The 19,784-nt window shown below is 27.7% G+C and overlaps 2 protein-coding genes across 3 annotated transcripts; one reads left to right on the top strand and one right to left on the bottom strand.

The window, feature by feature from the left end:
- Positions 1-8,974: 8,974 nt before the first annotated feature.
- Positions 8,975-12,006, bottom strand: LOC124829483 (ABC transporter G family member 9-like). The gene is made up of 4 exons (XM_047303005.2): positions 11,778-12,006; positions 10,627-11,416; positions 9,973-10,298; positions 8,975-9,837 (listed from the first exon to the last, which is right to left on the bottom strand). Exons 1-4 carry the CDS (start codon positions 11,868-11,870, stop codon positions 9,172-9,174), a joined length of 1,875 nt encoding a protein of 624 aa, XP_047158961.2. The 5' UTR covers positions 11,871-12,006; the 3' UTR covers positions 8,975-9,171.
- A 3,174-nt stretch (positions 12,007-15,180) lies between these two features.
- Positions 15,181-19,506, top strand: LOC148196631 (uncharacterized). 2 transcript variants are annotated; one of them, XM_088093205.1, is made up of 9 exons: positions 15,182-15,557; positions 16,500-16,649; positions 16,726-16,877; positions 18,096-18,252; positions 18,364-18,605; positions 18,704-18,910; positions 19,009-19,050; positions 19,141-19,251; positions 19,328-19,506. In XM_088093205.1, exons 2-9 carry the CDS (start codon positions 16,511-16,513, stop codon positions 19,379-19,381), a joined length of 1,104 nt encoding a protein of 367 aa, XP_087949331.1. In that variant the 5' UTR covers positions 15,182-15,557; positions 16,500-16,510; the 3' UTR covers positions 19,382-19,506. The 2 variants fall into 2 exon arrangements, with proteins under 2 accessions (XP_087949332.1, XP_087949331.1); XM_088093206.1 differs by lacking the exon at positions 19,009-19,050 and having other exon boundaries at positions 15,181-15,557.
- Positions 19,507-19,784: the final 278 nt, after the last annotated feature.

The following is a 19,784-nucleotide window of genomic DNA, read 5'->3' as shown; positions in this document are numbered from 1 at the left end:
TTTAATATTGTAACTTAGGTATTTAAATTAATTTCTATCAATTCATAGTATATCATAATAATTTAAAAAGTTTTTCAAATATATCACATGTAAATTAAAAAATTCCAAAAAATTTAGGAAAGTCATGGCATCTCGAGTTCCAAAGTCAACCATTGCCTTCATGTTCATCTTGTTCATTCATACTTATTTTATTCATTAATTGAATTTTCCCTATTTTTTGTTTGTATTTTATTTTATAAAAATTATTCTTATTAGTGTTGATTAAATTGATATTAAAAATAAATTTTATTTGATGACGTACGATACTAAATTAAACAAATTTTAAAATAATAAATGTTGATCAACACTTAATATTTTAATAAAAATTAATGATAAAATAATGTTGACTTAGTCAACTTTACTAAGAATAGTCTTCAAAATTATATACCAAATATATATATATATATATATATATATATATATATATATATGATTTTAGAGTACAATGCATAATGTAGATAATTGACATTGAGTTTTACTTATTAGTGTCAGCTTTTTACTAACACTAAATGTTTCTTTTCTAGTATATATTTTTAAGGATACATTAGTAAACCAAATTTATTAATTCTTTCTTAAAGGAAATGTTTCAAGAGAGAAGAATTTACACGTTTCCGTGTCCTAAGTCATAGTATTCAAATTCTATTTCTTTAAAACCTATCAAAATATCTAAAAATAATAATAAAAAGGTTCACTATTGATTGAAGTAAACAACATGAGTTATGTTACAAATAACATAAGAAAGATTAATGACATTAAATGCAACACTCATTGCTTTGTGAAAAATTAAATGTACTTGAGATTCAATTCGGTCATATGATGTCATAAGATCGTCATAGAAACTACATTCACATATAAACTTCATTAAATAACAAATACCATCACAAAATTCTCCGATTTATCATTAGAAATAAAATAGTACATATTGTTTAGTGCTACCTTAAGAAAGTCTAGCAAGAGCTAGGTATAAAGCTCCTAAAGAGAAAAGATCAAGTTCGCGCCCAATAGTTTAAAGTTTTCGCCCAATGGTGAGCTACTACGCCCATTGATAAAGCCCAATGCCCAACACTTCAAGCCCTAAGGCTATGTAGAATTTAAATTCCAGAAGCACCCAACAGTACTTAAGCGATGCCAAAAATTAACTATCCTTGGAACCCTTGTCAAGTGAGCGCTAAATTGCTTGAGCATAACACCTAGTTCATTAGACCACTCTAACTCATTGTGAAGTGAGCACTCAACATTTTCAAAGTGGTGCCTACTGCTATGACCCGTAGAACTCACTAACATGATCAAATTTGGTACCAAACTAGTATAGAAAATATTTTCTTATAAGCCAATTTTTCAAACAAACTTTTTAATTCTCACTCATTCTTCAACATATTATAAATGCAATACACAAGAATTATTACATAAAACTTCACACATTCAACCCAAGACACAATTTCATTCAAGTCAAACCAAAATTCATATTCCTAATTCTACAAACAATGTCACGATTTAAATTAAACAATCAATTCAAACAATATAATTCAAATATGCAAAAATTAGGATTAACTTCCCTTACTTTGATTAAACATCTATTTCTCAAACAATTGCTCCTTAAAGCTCTATCTAACAAATAATGACCTAAGTAGACAATGAAGACTCCAATTAAAAATTAAACACACCATTATGATCATAGAGCAACAAAGATTTACTTAAAGCACCTTTGAATCACATGCATAGCCATATAGACCTACATGCAATCCAAAGAATAAAACAACCTAAAAGGTGTAAAAAAGTTAACTTACTATGTTCTTTCTTTTGATCGGGAAGATGCATAAAGTTTTTCACTAAGAACACTTTAATGATCTTTGATATTAAGAAAAGATGAAGATTGAAGTTAGAGATCTAGAGAGAAGTTAGAGAAAAGGTTTAAAAATAAGGTCTTTAGAGATTGTGATTTTTATAAAACTTAATTACTCGTTTGGTCCCACTTTGGTGGGAAAATTTCAAGTTGGTCTTTGTTTTTGAAAAAAAAAATCAATTGAGTTCTAACTTTTAAGAAAGGGTCTCAATTAGGTTCTTTTAAAAAATTACTAATGACATTAACGATGTGTCATGTATGTTTTTTATTTATTTTCTTTTAAATTATAATTTTTATTCTTTTTACAAAAAATTTTATTACCATGTGTTAGGTTCTTGGTATGACATGTGACACTGTCAGTGCATGTGACAAAAATGTCACATGTTAGTATTATTGTCAATTATCATTGTTTTTATTTTAGTTTAGTTAATATATATGTCTTTTGATTCAATTAGTCTTATTTTTTTTTAAAATAGAACAATATTATTTCTTTCCAAATTGAAACCAAATTTCTTATTTATATAAATGTTATATTTGATTTTTTAGTACTAAATTTTAATATAAATATTAGTTTAACATTTATATAAATAATAAATTTGATCATAATTAAAAAAATCAAATTTTGTATGAATTAAACTAATTAATTTATTCTTATAATAGAAAACTAACTTAAGAGTTTTCTATTAGAATGGAGACCATAAATATTCTTATAAAATAAACTTTAATTACTAAAAAATCTATTAATAATTTAAAATTTTTATTATTAAAATATTATAATATTTTATTATAAAAATCATAACGATTCTTCAACCTTTTTCTAGGTTTTCACATTATATATTTTAAAAATTATATATGAAATAAATTTTAAAGCATATCAATGTGATATTAAATATATTTTTATATTTATATATAACCTTTTGTATACGTAATTTATGTAACTGAAATTTTAATCTAACAAATTTCATTTTTGTAAATAAAGTTTTTTTCTCTTTACTTAGAAAACCCATTTTTTTTATGTTTATTTTATAAAACTACTAACATGATAAGACATTTTAAATCAAAACAGTATTATTATTATTCTTATTCTTCTTCTTCTTATTATTATTATTATAATTATAATTATAATAATAATAATTACTATTATTATTAAACACTACAATTTTTATTTAGTAATATAAAATGTATAATTATTTATAATTTATTAACTGGTTTAATGGTCTTGTAAAACAAATCATATTAGTAAACTTTTAAACTCTTAAACTCGGTAAGGTTTAACCAAATTTTAAAAATTGACCCATAACAAATAAATTGTTCAAACTTAATTATAATCATAAAGAAAATCATATTGAAACCTATATACTAAAGTTTAACCTAATTATACTTATTTAAACTCGTGATTTAATATGAAACTTTACAGATTGCTTAAAATAAACCCAAGGAATATAACGTGCAGCCTAATAGTTGTTAAAGAGGTACATCTTGTATCCTTCTTCATTTAATACTATCTTTGTTATTAGGAAAACAATAATTAACGCTATATATATTAATTGGAGGTGCCATGTTTTATTATAAATAGTTAAATCTACAGATTGCTTAAAATTAAGATAGTAACTTATAAGAAGGAATATAGTTTATTCTTCCCAAAGAGATCGTCTTACTCTAATCTTAAAAAATATTTTAAAATCCTTTATTTTTTTAAGAAATGGAGTTAAATCGTAGCAATTTATTGCCCTAATCATAGTACTGGCTCTATCATCATTATAAGTAGAAGAAAATCACATATATTAGGAAAATCAGTTTACTGTATTAATTTTTACTAAATTCTTAATATTTTTCTATACAACAACAAATTTTAGAAACCGAAAATAATAAATCACTGTAGTAACTATTTAAATACCAATTTGCAAACTAAAAATTATTAATAACATCTATAAATAAAAATTATAATTGATTTATGAATTTTAAATATGAAGAAATTATTTTTTAAATTAGAAAATTATTATAAGCTAATGTTGGTTTTTGGACACATTTTATAAGTTGATAAAAATCAGGTATCTGGCACACATCTATTTTAGTAAGTGTAAAGATGAGAAAAAGTTTAGTGATTATTGTTCCGCGTTAGTGTTTGGCAGTGATGCGAAGTGTTTGGCATTTGGGATATTACTGAGTTGGCTCTTGGCAACATCTTCAAGCAAAGCTTGTGTCTTCAATCTGGTTAACAAATTCTAAGACACGGTTTTGTTTGATATTACATAGACATGTGTGATGTTTTATTAGCTCTAATTAATCATTCTTCTAATTTTTTTTGTTGTTGGTACGAACATGTATGTTTAACTTTGGCTAATGTTTCTTCATGCTTTGGCTCAACTAAAATGTTGTCATGAAAAATGTAGTTTTATTAGGTAATTAGATTTACGTAAAGTTTTCTAATTATCCAAATATTCCATCTCATACGTTTTCTCATTAATCATATAATACGGGTAAAGAGTTAGTAAAATCATACGATTAAACATGTAATTAATCATATAACCGTTTATTATAAATGAGCTTTCGACGAAAACTTCCAAACAATAAAATAAGTGATTATGAAAATAAGAGTAATTTTTTTTAAATTTATTGAGTAATAAAAGCAGTAGATGCTAACATTTAATTTCACTAAAATTTATTTAGTTTTATAAGTTCTAAAAGCTTTTAATAAGTCAAGTGCTCATAGAACAGGGAATTAAAACGTATTTCTTAAACAAATTTTAGTTTCAAAAGAAATGACAAAAGGTCATTCGATTTCAGTTTAATTTGATTTTTACTTGTCAAAAATAAGTTGAATTTGTCAGACGCAAATGAGTTCATATCGAGCAGTCAGACGGTTTGTCGAGCTAATATTGTATTGTATTTGAATAATTTATGAATTATTTGAATATAACATTATTGATGTTGGACGACTACGGTGACGGTATTGACCTATGTATTGTCGCAGACAATGACAAGTTCCTTACATTTAAGTTTTTTAATGATGTTGAGTTATCTCGTCGAATTGTCCGAACTGTCTTGTCAAGTTGTCTGAACTATCCTAAGTATTGTTGTGAGAAAGAGCGATTTCCTTAAATTTTAGTTTTTTAATGATACAGGGTTGGCCAAACTGACCTGTCAGACTAAACAAGACGGATTATACCGGACCGAATTGAAGAGATCGTTCCAACCACTTTTTATGGTTTGACTACCAGATTGCCCGTTAAACTCAGTCATTGCCAATCTTATCCTAGACTAATGAATTCAAATTTCCACCTTAGAAATTTGAATTTTATAAAAGTTTCAAAATAATTTAATATATGAGCAATTGAAGTTGAATCTATGTGAACTCAAACAAACTCAAACAAATTCAATTGGTAAATTATACTGTAAAAAACTTGTCATAAATGTACGTTAAATCAATAGGCAATTAGTGCTAATCAAGAACCACTAATCCCGGAGTACTATGTTCTGACTTTTCTAATAATTTCAAAGACCAATTATTGTCCAACATGCCTTTTGAAACACATGGCGTGTTCTGTTTCACTGTAATTGTCAAATTTTGTTGTAGGTTTTGATCGAAACATTGACTAAATACCCATCTTTTTTTGATGCAAGTTCGATAGAAAATGCCATCGATTAGTGTCCAAGAAAATTTTCTATGTTGCTAATCATTTTCAATTTTATTGACTATACCATTATTCATATAGGGCAACAACGAGAGTTAGTCTTTTTTTTTTTTTATGTTAAATAATGTTAATAGATAATTTTATTAGACTATGTAACACTCTAAAAAATAAATTTACTATTTTATATTCCTCGTATTGTTCCAATCTTATACAGAAATACAAAATATATTTAATACATAAAATATATAAATATAAGTATTTGTGTTATTATATAAAAAGAATTTCTTCTTTTGATATATATATATATATATATATATATATATATATATATATATATATATATATATTTTTTTTTTTTTTTCAATTTTATGTTTTAAGAATTGAAATAATTATTTTATCAATTTTCTGTAACGGTTTTGTTTGTTTTTTTAAAATTTAACTGTCTTTTTATTTGATATTTATAATAACAAATTATCTACGAACGAAACTAAACCTTATCTGTAATAAAATTGTAAAAATTATTTAATTTTTTTTATAACTATAATAATAAAAATTTTACTATTTTTTGTTTTTAGAAAAAAAGAGTAATACATGCTCATAAGATATATGTTTTCATTAGTTTATAAAAAAGAGTCAAAATAAATACATAAAAAAACTCTATTATATTTCACATATTTTAGTTTTTTTCTTAATATTTCGTTTTTTTTAATTTGACCACATTTATTTATAACTGAGAACCTAATTATTCATTTTAATTAATTTTGAAACAGAGTAAGATTTTATTTAGTCTAATAATTTTTTTTCTTATAATTTTATCATTAATTTTAATAGGATTAGTTGAGAAATTAGTCATCTCATCTCATTAGCTTGCTTAATTTCATACTGAAATTTTGTTATATTTAGATAGTGTATAGATTTTAAATAGTTTTATTACTTGAATTTAGTTTTGGTATAAAGAAATAGATTTTAGATAAGAAAAATTATTTATGTTTCTGATAGAACCTTAGGATATATTATAAAATCTTAGGATATATTACCTAGATGTAAAGATGTTGTAGTCACATCATATTGAGATTTATGCAAGGCTCCTATTGTTTTTAAACTATTTAAATGTTTGAAGTTGAATGTTATTTGGGTTTTGGTCAATAGATTATTATTTTAGAATATGTTCAATTAAACATTTCCATAAGGAGTTAATTTTGATTGGATTATGCATGTTAAATTAAAGTATATGATTTATTAAACGGAGTTGTGACTATGATTACGATGAGTATGATTAGTTTTCTATTTTTGTATTGATTTTAAATTCTCAAGATTGAATTTGAAATAAGTGAAAAATGACACCGTGGCCACATTTTATATTGTATTGATTATTTTGAATATGTATAGGTAGGTGTATTTGTAAATTGATTTTGAATAATTTTTTTAATATAGTTTTATTTTACTGCATTAAATTGATTATATGATATTTTCACTACAAAAAATATCACTACACCTTAACTTTTGAATCGGCCAAATTTTAACTCAAGTTATATTTTTTTTTTCTCTTTAATGAATTGTATTTAATTGTTATAAATATAAAATAAATATTAGTTTGTATATTTAATGATTTTTATTATTTTTTAAATAAATTATGTTATATAAAAATGGTTTATTGAAAATAATAATATTTATATGATTTTAGTCACATGACTTAGATGATCAGTGGATAATATTTTTTATTTTGCTTATTATGTATTGATATTATGTTGGATTCGTTTGTAAATATTTTATGTGTTAAATCAAATGTTAGTTTTTTTAAGATATACTTGATACAAGTTTTTAAAAGAATATAAGTTGGTATATTATTTATTGAATATCTTTAATAAACAAGATATATTTGTAATTTTTATGATATATATATATATATATATATATATATATATATATATATATATATATATATAAAGTTAAAATTTCAATAGTTTACCCATTATGATATTACTATGTATATAAACAAACATACGTATCATTTGGAAAACCTTGAAATTTTATCTGTGAATTTATTTCTATAAAAAAGATATAAATATATTAATATATTTATATCCTGTATATATTTATATTATATTTTAAAATACTATATGTTTTATGTAGATTCTCTGTTATTATTATTTTTTGTTATGTTATAGTATAATATTTTGTAAAGGATGTTCTAGTATAAAATAATAACAATATTATTTTAGTATTGGTGTAATTCATATATAAGAAACTGATTTTTTTTAATTAGTTATAATTATAGTGACTATTATAAACAGTTTATAACTTTTTGAATAAAAACCATCATTAGCTACTATGACTATTGGGTAAAAATGTCAATGTAATATACATGTATGCGTTTTTATAATTAAATATTTATTAGATTTCATTTTATAATTAAATATTTTCTACACGCTTCAATTAATAACTTCGTAAAGAAAACTAATAAGGTAACTAAAAGAAAATATTTAATTGAATAAAGTTTAATAAGTGAATTATTATAAACTTGATTATAGTGGTAAAATTATAAAAGGTTCAAACTTAACATTTAATAATAGTTAGTCTTGTGTAATTTGTTTGTGATAATGTTTAAATACATCTTTTGGGATTGAGATTCTGAAGTTTATTCTTTGAAATTAGATGACACAGAGCCATCTGGAAAATAAATTTGTTAGTCTTATTCATTAAGCTAACTATTAAAGTATTTCTTGAATTTTATATTTTAAATAATTTATAAAAATTTAGTTGAGTTTGACTCTACAAAAAATAATCATTTTTTTATTACCTTTAATGTATCATTTATTATTCACCATGTGTACTTTAGAAATAACAATCCTAAAATGATGAGGGTAGTTAAATTAGAATGATGAGAGTACTTAAATGAATGTACCATATATAATAAATGTGTATTTTTTTTATAAAAACATAAATTTTATAAATGTGTTTTAATTATTTTTTCATAAAATTATAAATTTAAAAATTAAAAGGATTGGAATTTGCAAATATATAAATAAAATGAAAGCATTAAATCATAAGTTAGATTTTATTATTAAAGTAAAAAAAAGAAGTCAACCTTTTAAATTCAACTTAATACTAAATTTTATACTCTCTTATATATGATAAAATTTTTCATGTACTTCTTCTTATCAAAACATGTATATTTTAAAGATTAAAATGATTCTTATAGTGACATATACATTTTAAAAACAAAACTAAAAGGATTTTATATATGATTTTATAGTAAACTGAGACATATACATTATAAAGACAAGACTAAAATGAATTTACAGTGAACTGATAATAAGATATACAGCAAATTTTATTTTACAAAACGGATTTATAAAACATCTACTATAAATATAGTGTAAATTAAATCTTGAATATTAAATTTTAGAACTTACTAAAAGAGATTTAAAAACTGAAATTGAAATCTTAATTACATTACACATACTCTGAGTAATCCTGCTTCTATCAACTTAATGTTCTCTTTATGGGATTGTTTATATCAAATACATATGGTACTCTATAGAAGTTTCACATTTGCATGACAGTGCAGAACTGGAGTTAACTTTCAGTTGAAAAAGGAAAAGGAAAATCTATTTTAGTACTTCTAAACCTGATATAGGGAAGTTGGCTAAGCTAGTTCTTGGTCACTCCAATTCTCATAAGGGCAACATAGGCTATAACTCTGTAAACTATGAGCATTATCACCAGACCTAATGCAGCCATGAGTTGGTCATGCAATCCAAAATGAACTCCTATTTGCTTTATGGAAGGAAACTCCACAATTTGACACTGTCCAGTGGAACAAGGGTATGTCTCACCATAGCTATATTGAGACCCAATGAACAGCTGGTAGGTGTAGTAGCTGATAGAAATGTACTTTATCCATGCTATAAACTTTGGAACATGCTGAACATAAAATCCACCAGCCAGCAAAAAGCATAGCATGATCACTGAGGCAAGTGTTGTTGCAGCTTTTTGATCCATCACAGAAGCACCAAGGGCAAGACCTAGACCTTGTGCTACTAACACATTGAGTAAGAGAGAGAGCAATGTGCATATGAAGTTCACCACATTGGCCTTCAACCCTGCCATCCAATAGGTTATGAAAAGGAATATGGTGGGAAGAACAAGTTCCATAGGAAGGTCAGCTACCACCCTTGACATGAAATATGAGGAAAGCCTGTACATTCCTGAAGATCTTTCTTTCTGTAGCATCATTAGCTCTTGAGGAAAGGTGAAAATTGCTTGAAAGAGAGGGAAGAAACCCCAAAAGCCAGATATGAAGAACAGAAGCCCAATCTGCATGTACAGTATAATGGTTATCAGCTATCAATCAATCAACCCAAATTAACTTAGTGAAAACCAATTATGCTTATAGGTTCAGAAAAACAATACTTAGATTTCTATATTGGTGTTTTTTATTAGAATTTTTACCTGATCCTGCAAATGTGAGATATCAGACTTGCACCAGAGTAGTCCTGAAATTAGAGCAACCACAAGGACTTGACAAACACGCAAAAGAGAGAATGATTCATGCTTTCTCTCTTTGATGTCTCTTCTTAATAGTACAAGGAATTGCTGTCCCCAGTTGGTAGGCCATTTTTCGGAGTCCTCTTCTTTAAATCTATTCTGGTCTTTGCCAGAGTCATTGATTCCTTTAAGTGCCGGCTTCGATTGTGCAGCACAGTTTCCCTTATACACCGAAATCAACTTCTGTTTATCTATAATATGATCCGCATTAAATTCATCAGTGTAGATACCTGCAGTTATTGCAGAATTAGCACAGTGACTTGTAACAATCCAAGATCAAATGTTCTCTTTTATAAATTTTAAAATCAGAAGCACATTCCCAGAACTCCCATTTAGGATACTACTGGTAGCAACAGAAGCCCTCTTGATTCAAGGTACAGAATATTCCGCTATGTAATCTAAATTGTATAAACGTTGAAAGTCAAAATCTCTTTTCTGCCTAAACATATAACATAGATTTTGGGGGAAATGTACCAGTCAAGGCTCAATTTTGCACAAAGTTCAATAAAAACCACAGAATATCTAATATGGTAAAATGCACTGGAAAATAAAGCTTACCGTTTGCAAGATCCAAAAGGAAATCTGAGGGGTTCATGGCCAAAGATGGGGCATATCCCATATTAGAAAAATACTCTATGGCTTCAGATCCCTTTCCAAAGTACAATGTGTTCCCTTCAGATAGCAATAACACCTTATGAAACATGTAGTATAGCCTACTTGAAGGTTGGTGAATTGTCATCACAACAGTTCTCCCTCCACATGCTAGTTCCCACAAGGTCGAGACAATTCTTTGTGCTGTGGTTGAGTCTAGGCCAGAAGTAGGTTCATCAAGAAACAACAAGCTTGGATTTATGAGTAGTTCTTGTCCTATGCTAACCCTCTTTCTCTCTCCTCCAGAAACCCCCCTCAAGTAAGGGCTTCCAACTATGCTATCCTTGCACCTGGTTAAACCGAGTTGATCTATCACCCCTTTTGCATGCTCAACTTTCTTTTCCTTTGTGATACTGTTGGGCAATCTGAGAAGTGCAGTAAAGATCAGGGTTTCAAGCACAGTCAAGTGGGGGTAGAGAACATCATCTTGGGTAACAAAGCCAGTGTTCCTCTTCATGGCATTTGAGAAGGCTTCACCATTGTATGTTATGCTTCCATGAAGCTTCCCTCCAAGCCTACCTCCCAATGCTGTCAGCAGTGTTGTTTTACCACTCCCAGAAGGACCTAACATGGCCAGCATTTCACCAGGTTCAACAACACCTGTCACTCCCTTCAGTATCTCTTTTACAACTGTCTCTCCCTTCTTCCTAAATAATCCACCTTTCCTTGTCTTAATTTTGTACACAACGTCATCAAACTGTACAAAGATCAACAAAAAATCAACACTGATTCTTTATTAGCATGATGAAAATAAAAGAGACCAAAACCATTTCATTCCACCATCATTTTAACTTAGTTTTCCCCATGAATGAAAGAGAAAGCTGAAGAAAAAAGTATGCCATGTGCTTGTGCACGTGTTTTTCTCTTTCGGAAACACTACAATCCAGAATCAGAAGCCATGAAAAGACGAATAATCAACAGGGTTGTGAATACATATAGGAACGACTCATTATGACAGAAACATGTAAAATATATGCAAGCACTTGTTGAAATGTGTAAACCAGGGAAGAACTTCATTATAGGGAAAACTAGAAGGACATTTTGAGATGCATGCATACCTTAAGAGTTACTTGACGTTTTACTTTGTGTGATACGTCAGGGGGGGTATCCACATTTTGAGACTCTATGTCTGCTATCTCTTGATGATCCATGTCCACCTTCAACTTTCAGAGACACAGCTTTGAAAATCCTCTTGATCTATGATTTCCCTGTGTCCCTAATAATATCAGGAGACGAACTGCAATGAATTTATAATGATCTGACCGAGTATTGTTTGTGATTACAACTGTGAAATCCCTCTCAAAATTCTATACTTTATATCACAATGTCGTGAAGCGGTGCATATGTGTGTTGTATTTATATGCTGCTTATAATAGCAAAAATGTATATTTCTATGCCTTGCAGTAAATGCTGATTAATGCTGATAAAAAGAAAAGAAGGGTCATTATGTTCGCATATGTCATGTGTACTAAGAAAAAACAGAAGGAAATATCTGGAGGAAGAAGCGTTTCGGTTTAGTTTGAAGAAAAACGTGTTTATTTGTTTGTTTTTTCTTCTAGATTGTTTTGAGTTCTGTTGCTTAACTTCCGCTTGCAGTGTGGAAGCAATTAATTTCTGTTACATATATAGATACAGGTGGCTGAATGACCACATTCTATGCCAACTTTAAAAGTATCATAAACTTTCTTGCATCCTTATATATAGGTATCGTACGTGGTTTAACAATGTAGTGTGACATCACGTGCATAAATATTCTACATGCAGACATTAACCAAAACATCTTAGGAAAAATGTTCTTGTAATAATTGAACTATATATTTATTATGTGTGCATGACACGTTATCGGTGATCAGGTTCATCATATAATCGCATTTGTTAGGAAAATTGAGGAGGAATATGGTAAGAAAACATGTGAATGACACATTGGTGGTACTCTTGTTGCTCATCATACAATCACCCTTTTTGAGATTTTTCTTTCGTATGATCAAGGATTTAGATGGAGAAGATGGTTTAAAAATTTCGTATGATCAATAATTTATTAATTGAAGAATAATTAAAGTTGAATAAGTTATACCTTTTATATAAGTTTTATGTGTTTCTTTAATTTTTCAGTTTATAGTAGGAAATTTTGAAATAAAATGAAAATAACTTATCTAATGATTGAAGTATTTAAAAGTATTTGTTGGCTCAAATTATTTGTAAATAAAAAAAAAGTTGTTAATAAAATCTTTTATAAAGTAACAACCCAAATTTTAACTTTTCTAATTTTATATTGTGGAATACAACGTTTTTACTAGATAGCCTATTTGACAATGGTGAAATAAAATGCTTTCAAAAGGTAGCATTTTGGATTAAAAGTGGAATACATTATTCTTACTTGTCTCCCAGATTATGATGAAACAAAATGCAAATGTACATTTATAATTTAAAAAAACATCCTTTTCACAAAACTCCCTTTTAAACTCAAGCACCCACATAATTATACAATTTCATTTAAAATAGTCATATGAAACCCAAAATATTATGGTTCTTAACTTTGAAACATATACAAATAGCAAATAAAATATTAGTTTCCTTACCTGAACGTAAATCTTCAAAATTTCTTTCTATGTCAGGTTCTCACCAAGCATAACACTTAATTATTTGCTTAGTATGTATATTTATAAGGTTCACCTTCATCTTTAGAATCCTAAATACACCTATGAGATTTTATATAATCTTTTTAATAACCACCAAATATCATATATATATCTTTTCTTACATTTTGTCTTTATCTCTTCAAAAATCTTTTAAATAAAAATAATAACAAACCATCATATCTTATAATAAATTCTTAAATTTTTAAAATAATTAATTATCACCTCATTTAATTATTTTTCCTAATTATTATAATTATAGAGGTCTTACATAAAGTATATAAAAAAAATGTTAAGTTGATTTGGATGATTAACAGGATAATAAAGGACAACTAAATTTGTTTATACTCACTTTTTGTATTTGAAAAATAAAACATATTATCTTTATAAAGTTAAAGTACAGAAAATATAATATAATCAATGTTAAATTATATTCGTAGACTATCTTAGTAATTAATCTAGAAACATTTATAAATTCCATTATTTGAAGATTATTTATTTCATTTGTATATTTTCTTATATTAGGTTATTTATATTTTCTCACAGGTTATTTAATTATCTTAGTAATGAAGTATGCTATACCTTTTATATAAGTTTTATGTTTTTATTTTTCAGTTATAGTTGGAAATGTTGAAAAAAAAAATTAAAATAACCTATCTAATAATGATTGAAGTATTTCAATAGGTACCTGTTGGCTCAAATTATTTGTAAATAAAAAAAGTTGTTAATAAAATCTTTTAAAGTAAATATAAAACAATATTAAGTTGGTTTGGATGATTAATAGGATAATAAAGGACAAATTTATATTTTTTTATACTCAGTTTTTGAATTTGAAAAAAAGGAAAACATATTATCTTTATAAACTTAAAGTACAGAAAATATAATATAACCAATTTTAAAATATATTCTTGGACTATATTAGTAATTAATCTAGAAACATTTATAAATTTCATTATTTGAAGATTATTTATTTCATTTTGTATATTTTCTTATATTAGGTTATTTGTTGTTTAGATTAACTTTGTTATTTATGACCACATTTAAGATACATTACATATTAATGACTTTTTTTTTCTAAGTTCAATAACAAATTGTGATTTTGTATATAATTTTAGATACATTTAATTTTCTTCAATATCAACAAATAATAAAAAATTACAATTATAGAAATTTGATATTTTAATAATTTAAATTTAAATTTAAAATATATGTAAACAAAGATTATATATATATATATATATATATATATATATATATATATATATATATTCAAATCCAATTGAACAATTTCTCGTTAACATTAAGATATGTTTATACAAATTATGTTTGTTCAAGTTTGTTTGTGATCTCTATGTATAAAAAATCAGACCAATTTGAACTTTAGGAAGCATGAATTTGTTAAATTTGAATAGAATAAAAGAAAAACATATTTTAATAAGTATGTACTATTTGATCATTGTTAACGAAACGAAAAATAAAAAAGTAAAACAACTTATAGATACAGACGGCGGAAAAAGAAATATAACATAAGAATTATATTTAATTATATAATTCATGTACAAGCTTAATTATTACACGTAACTAATGCAAATAGTTTTGAATGTTAACCAGTTGGAAATTTGTTTATATGAGACTTTAAAGGCAATTATTATCAAGTTCAACATCATATAACACTACAAAAATAGTAGATTTTAGGAGGGGTTAGTTTATGGGGGTTTAGAAACCCCTGAACGATTTAGGACGGTTAGGATTAAAACCGCAGTTACGTTTTTTTTTTTTATTTTCTGGCTTATAGCAGAAGACGTTTCTAAAGTTTTATTTTATTTTAATGTATCTTTGTAAATAATACCTACCCCTGTCCCCGCGCCTTACATTTCTTCTACCTTCACTCATTTTCCCCAATTCTCTAATTTCTCCCAAATCCTAATTCTCTCCCTCCCCACGCCTTCATTTCCCTGTATCACAATTATTTTCCCTCAAAACCCTTCTCCGCATCGTGCTGGTCTTCCATTGTTAGGGTTGAGCGACCATTGTTAGGGTTGAGCGAAGTGTCGAGGCGTCGAGGCATCTGTGGACTGAGCGAGGCTTCGAGGCAGCGTGGAGGCGCCTTATTGTTCGTCGAGGTGCGTTCGGAATTCAACTATAGATTCGGTCTCGGAGTTCCTCGCATTTGCGGTTCACGCAACTCAGAAATCTGGCGAGGTCATTCATTTTCTCTTCGTTCATTTTCACTCTACGCGTTTGTCTCCTGTACTTTACTCTATTGAACGCGTTCATTGATTTGATTGTGTCTAACTCTTGTATTTTATTGTTGTTGTTATCTCTCTATTTTTTCTTTGTGCCTTGTGTGAGCACTCTGCTTTTTGGCTGTGTGCGCCGGAAGGGTGAAAAATGAGTCAAAATAAAGAGAAAGAGTTTGTTATTTTGTTAAGCCACCATGAGAAGGGGTTTTTAAGTTATTACATGAAGCCAACGTATAGTGGTGAAAGAGAGATAAATTTAACAAGCTTGTAGAGGGAACCCTTCCTCAGAGCAAGTGAGCTAGAGGATAACCATAGTACATGAACAACTCCAATTGTGTCTCAGAGAAGTAACTAACTATATTAAAAGGTTTTGGTATCTTACAGATGTTATAGACAAAACACATGATTTTAGATTGATTGCAAATGATAAAATGTGATAATAAAAGCATAATTAAAACATAAAAATGAAAATTATCAAGTCCTTTTACATATATCTGAACAAACTATCGATAAGAAGTTCGACTATAAAACATAAATGTTATTAGTCTGTCATATTGTAAAACATAGATTTCTTTCATATGTATTAAATTAATAAATGAACACTTCCTTAACACTTAACCCAATCAGTGGAGGAGGCTGAATAATGCATTAGCACGACTATGCCATGTAACAAGTTTATAGTGATGGCTGACAAATAGGTTTTTAAGTTGAAAATAGTTTTATGTGTATAGACCAAAACCTTAACTGATCTAGTCGTGTGCATGTTAACATAACGAAATTAATTTTAATTTTAATTTTAACAAGGTTTTAATTTTAATTTTAATTTAGTTATTCTGTTTATTTTCTTCTTTATTATATCTTATATAGGTGGTTTAATTTTTATTTATGTAATTGTTTGTAGACCACTTGAAGATGAAGAAAATGACATTTAAGAAGAAGGAGAGAAAACATCATACACAGCAAAGTGCCTCTCATACATGGGGTCACACAACTAATCATCCACCAGCTCCTCAAGTCCAATCCTCACCCTCTCTTTCTGCCCCTCAAAGAAGTAAGTTCCCTTTTTTTTAAATGTCTAATACTTGTTTTATTCATGTTATCATTTTTTGACATTCATTTATTTATAGGAACATACAAACTAAAGCTACCTTCGACAAGCCAAAGCACATGCACTCCTACTCATATCGAGTCCCCAAATGCATTTGCTTTTCAATCAGCATGGACTCCTGCACCTATTCAGTCCCCAGATGCATTTTTTCAGTCATCAGTTCAAGTTAATGTAAGTGTTTCAATTACATTAGTAAAAACAGTAAACGTAAAATTTTATTTAAAGACAAAAATTGTGGAATCTCTAATCAGTAGCAACAACAAGGGAATTTAGTGTCATACCAATAAGAGAAGGCAAAACTTTTAGAAATGTGGGCAATTGCTGTATCAGAATTTTAGTAGTGATTGTTTGCTGTTTTATGTAATGTTGTTGGATGTTTCAGCATTATTTCCTTGCTGTTTTATACCAGTAAATTTTTCTGTATTGGACTGTAAATATGCCACATTAAAATCTTTGCTGGCTGTTTTGACTGCTGTTATGTAGTAAAATCCTGACTGTTTTGATTGGTGTTACTGCATTAAAATCCTTGTTGTATTAGACTGTTCTGACTGTTGTGTCTGCACTAAAACATTGTTGTTTTGTAACTTTATTGGGCTGTTTTACTCATATTAAAGCGCTTCTGTTTTTATCTCATATGCTGGTTGGTTACATATGCTTGATATAACTTATATGGAATGGTCAAACTAATTGTTGATTGTGCTGTTATGAAGTATGTTAAGAGGATTGGTTGCTGTGATCTTATTTTTTTTATCTCTCAAAAGTACATTAGATGTGTTATATGTATTATTTGTTGCTAGTCACGTTGAGAAATCTTTTGTATTATACAAAGTGATATTTGGACCTTAAAGGTTAGGACAATTATGTTAAAAGTCTTCTGTCATTTGTGAGATGGCTAGAGAATTACTCTTGAATTATCCAAGAAGGTTTTGTATGATAAAAAACTAGAAGTAGTTCTGTATTAGAATCTTTTAGAAGAAGTACATATGATAAAAAAAATGCTCTGAAAATGCAAAATCAAAGCTGAACTAAGAATTGGAAATCAAATGAAGTGCACTCACCTTGGCTAGAAAGTGCCCAATGCATAGGTCATAGTCAATTGGTGCCGTCATGCCTTTGTTATGAACTATCTCTCCAAGGATACGATCAATAGCTGCTCCCTGTTCCAAAATACCAAGTAGGAAGAAAATGCAAAGAAGTGTCAGGTGTTAGCATGTAGAAAAAATAAAGGTTTTTGTGACTACTAAAATGTTAATTGCTGGTGCAGATGGAATCTGACAACAAATGCCTGAAATTCAAAGAAACGTGACTCACTAAGTTAACTCACTTTTTTGTTGAAATTTAATAACAATAATGATAATTTCTTTTGCTTTCTCATCATCCCTTGTGTAGCCCTCAAATGAAGATGCTCTTCATTCACCACCTCAAGTAGGAGAAAATTCTCATGTACAAGATGAACATGAACAAGATGAAAATCAGGATACTCAGTTGGAAGTTGAACAAGAAAGGCCACCAACACACAAGGGAGCATGGTTGGTTGATGTTATTGGTAAGACACAAGTTCAACATATTAATGCTTTCATTATGTTACTTATATGAATAGTTACTGCTGAAGTTGTTTGACACAAGAGTATTTGACACAAATTTTCTTTCTTCACAGATGACCAACGTAAGATGACTACCAAACACTTAAAAACAAATGATGTTTGGAATTTGCCTCAAAATGAAAGGATTATTGTACATTGGAATGAGGAATATCAACCAATTGGAGATGGTGGCGCATTATTGAATCGATTCTTGGGAAGTATCGCTAGAAACTTCAAGGTATTCCCTATTTGTTATTCTTCTTGGAAGAAGATTCCCAAAAGTTACAAAGAAGACATGATTCAAAATACCATTCAAGTAAGTAATGTAAATACAAAATACCATTACAAAAAAGACATCCAAAATTTATTTATTGGGTAATTGTTGTTAATTTTTTATTAAAATTTGTTTTGAAGACAAAGTTTGAAGTGAATTCCGATATTCAAATCAATTACATCTTGAAAGCGCTTAATCATAAATGGAGAGATTGTCGGCAAGAATTATGGCAACAAAGAGATGATGGGACGCGAACTAGAGATGAATTGATTGCCATGGCTCCAGAAGGCATAGATAGAGATCATTGGGCTTCTTTTGTTGACTATCGACTTGATGAAAGAACAAAGGTTAATGAATATTTAAATATTTATTTGGTTTGTTCCCTTTAAGATTAACATGTTAGGTATCATATTTCTCACTTTTTAAATAAATTTTTTTGTTATAGGTATCTTCATTGACTTCTTCTAATGTTAAATTAGAATCTCAGGTTAATGAATATTTACTTGGTTTATTCCTTTTAAGATTAACATGTTAGGTATCATATTTCTCACTTTTTAAATAAATATTTCTGTTATAGGTATCTTCATTGACATCACAAGTCAATGAAATGAAGGCAATGATGACACTTTTGTTGCAAAATCATCAAGGTTCATTGCCTTCACAGTTTGTAGTATTTCAACGATCATCGGTAATAATTATTAAATTTATTTGTATGATTTTTTTAATTAAATATATTATCGACTAACTATTATATTATATTGTAGGTATCTGATCAAGGGAGTGGGCCAAACAATAGATGTAATGAAGAAGAAAATTAGATATTGTTATTGAATATTTTTATGAGTCATACTTTTAGTATTGAACATTTGTACTGAACATCTATATTGAACATATGTAATGAACATCTTTATTTTTAATTTTTATGCATGAACAATTAGTTGTATGAATGATATTAGGTTGAACAATATAGTTTATTTTATACAATATTATTCAATTTTAGTTCATATTAATTTATTGTTTGTTTTTTCAATAAAATCATTTTTATCATAATCTAATTTTATCACAATAAAAAAAGAATGAACTGTATAAATTCCCGGCGGTTTTAACCCCAGTAAACTACACATGCAAAATAGGGACGGTTTTGAGATAACCCTAGCTAGTTCCGGCGGTTTTTGAGTAACCCCGTAATTCCCGGCGGTTTTCACAGAACCCCCGCTAATT

Source organism: Vigna umbellata, chromosome 6 (genome assembly GCF_029865625.1).
Source record: "Vigna umbellata cultivar VRB3 chromosome 6, Vumbellata_1.0, whole genome shotgun sequence".
NCBI classification, from domain to species: Eukaryota; Viridiplantae; Streptophyta; class Magnoliopsida; order Fabales; family Fabaceae; genus Vigna; species Vigna umbellata.
Note: the sequence above shows the minus strand (reverse complement) of the source record. Positions and strands in the feature narration are given on the sequence as shown.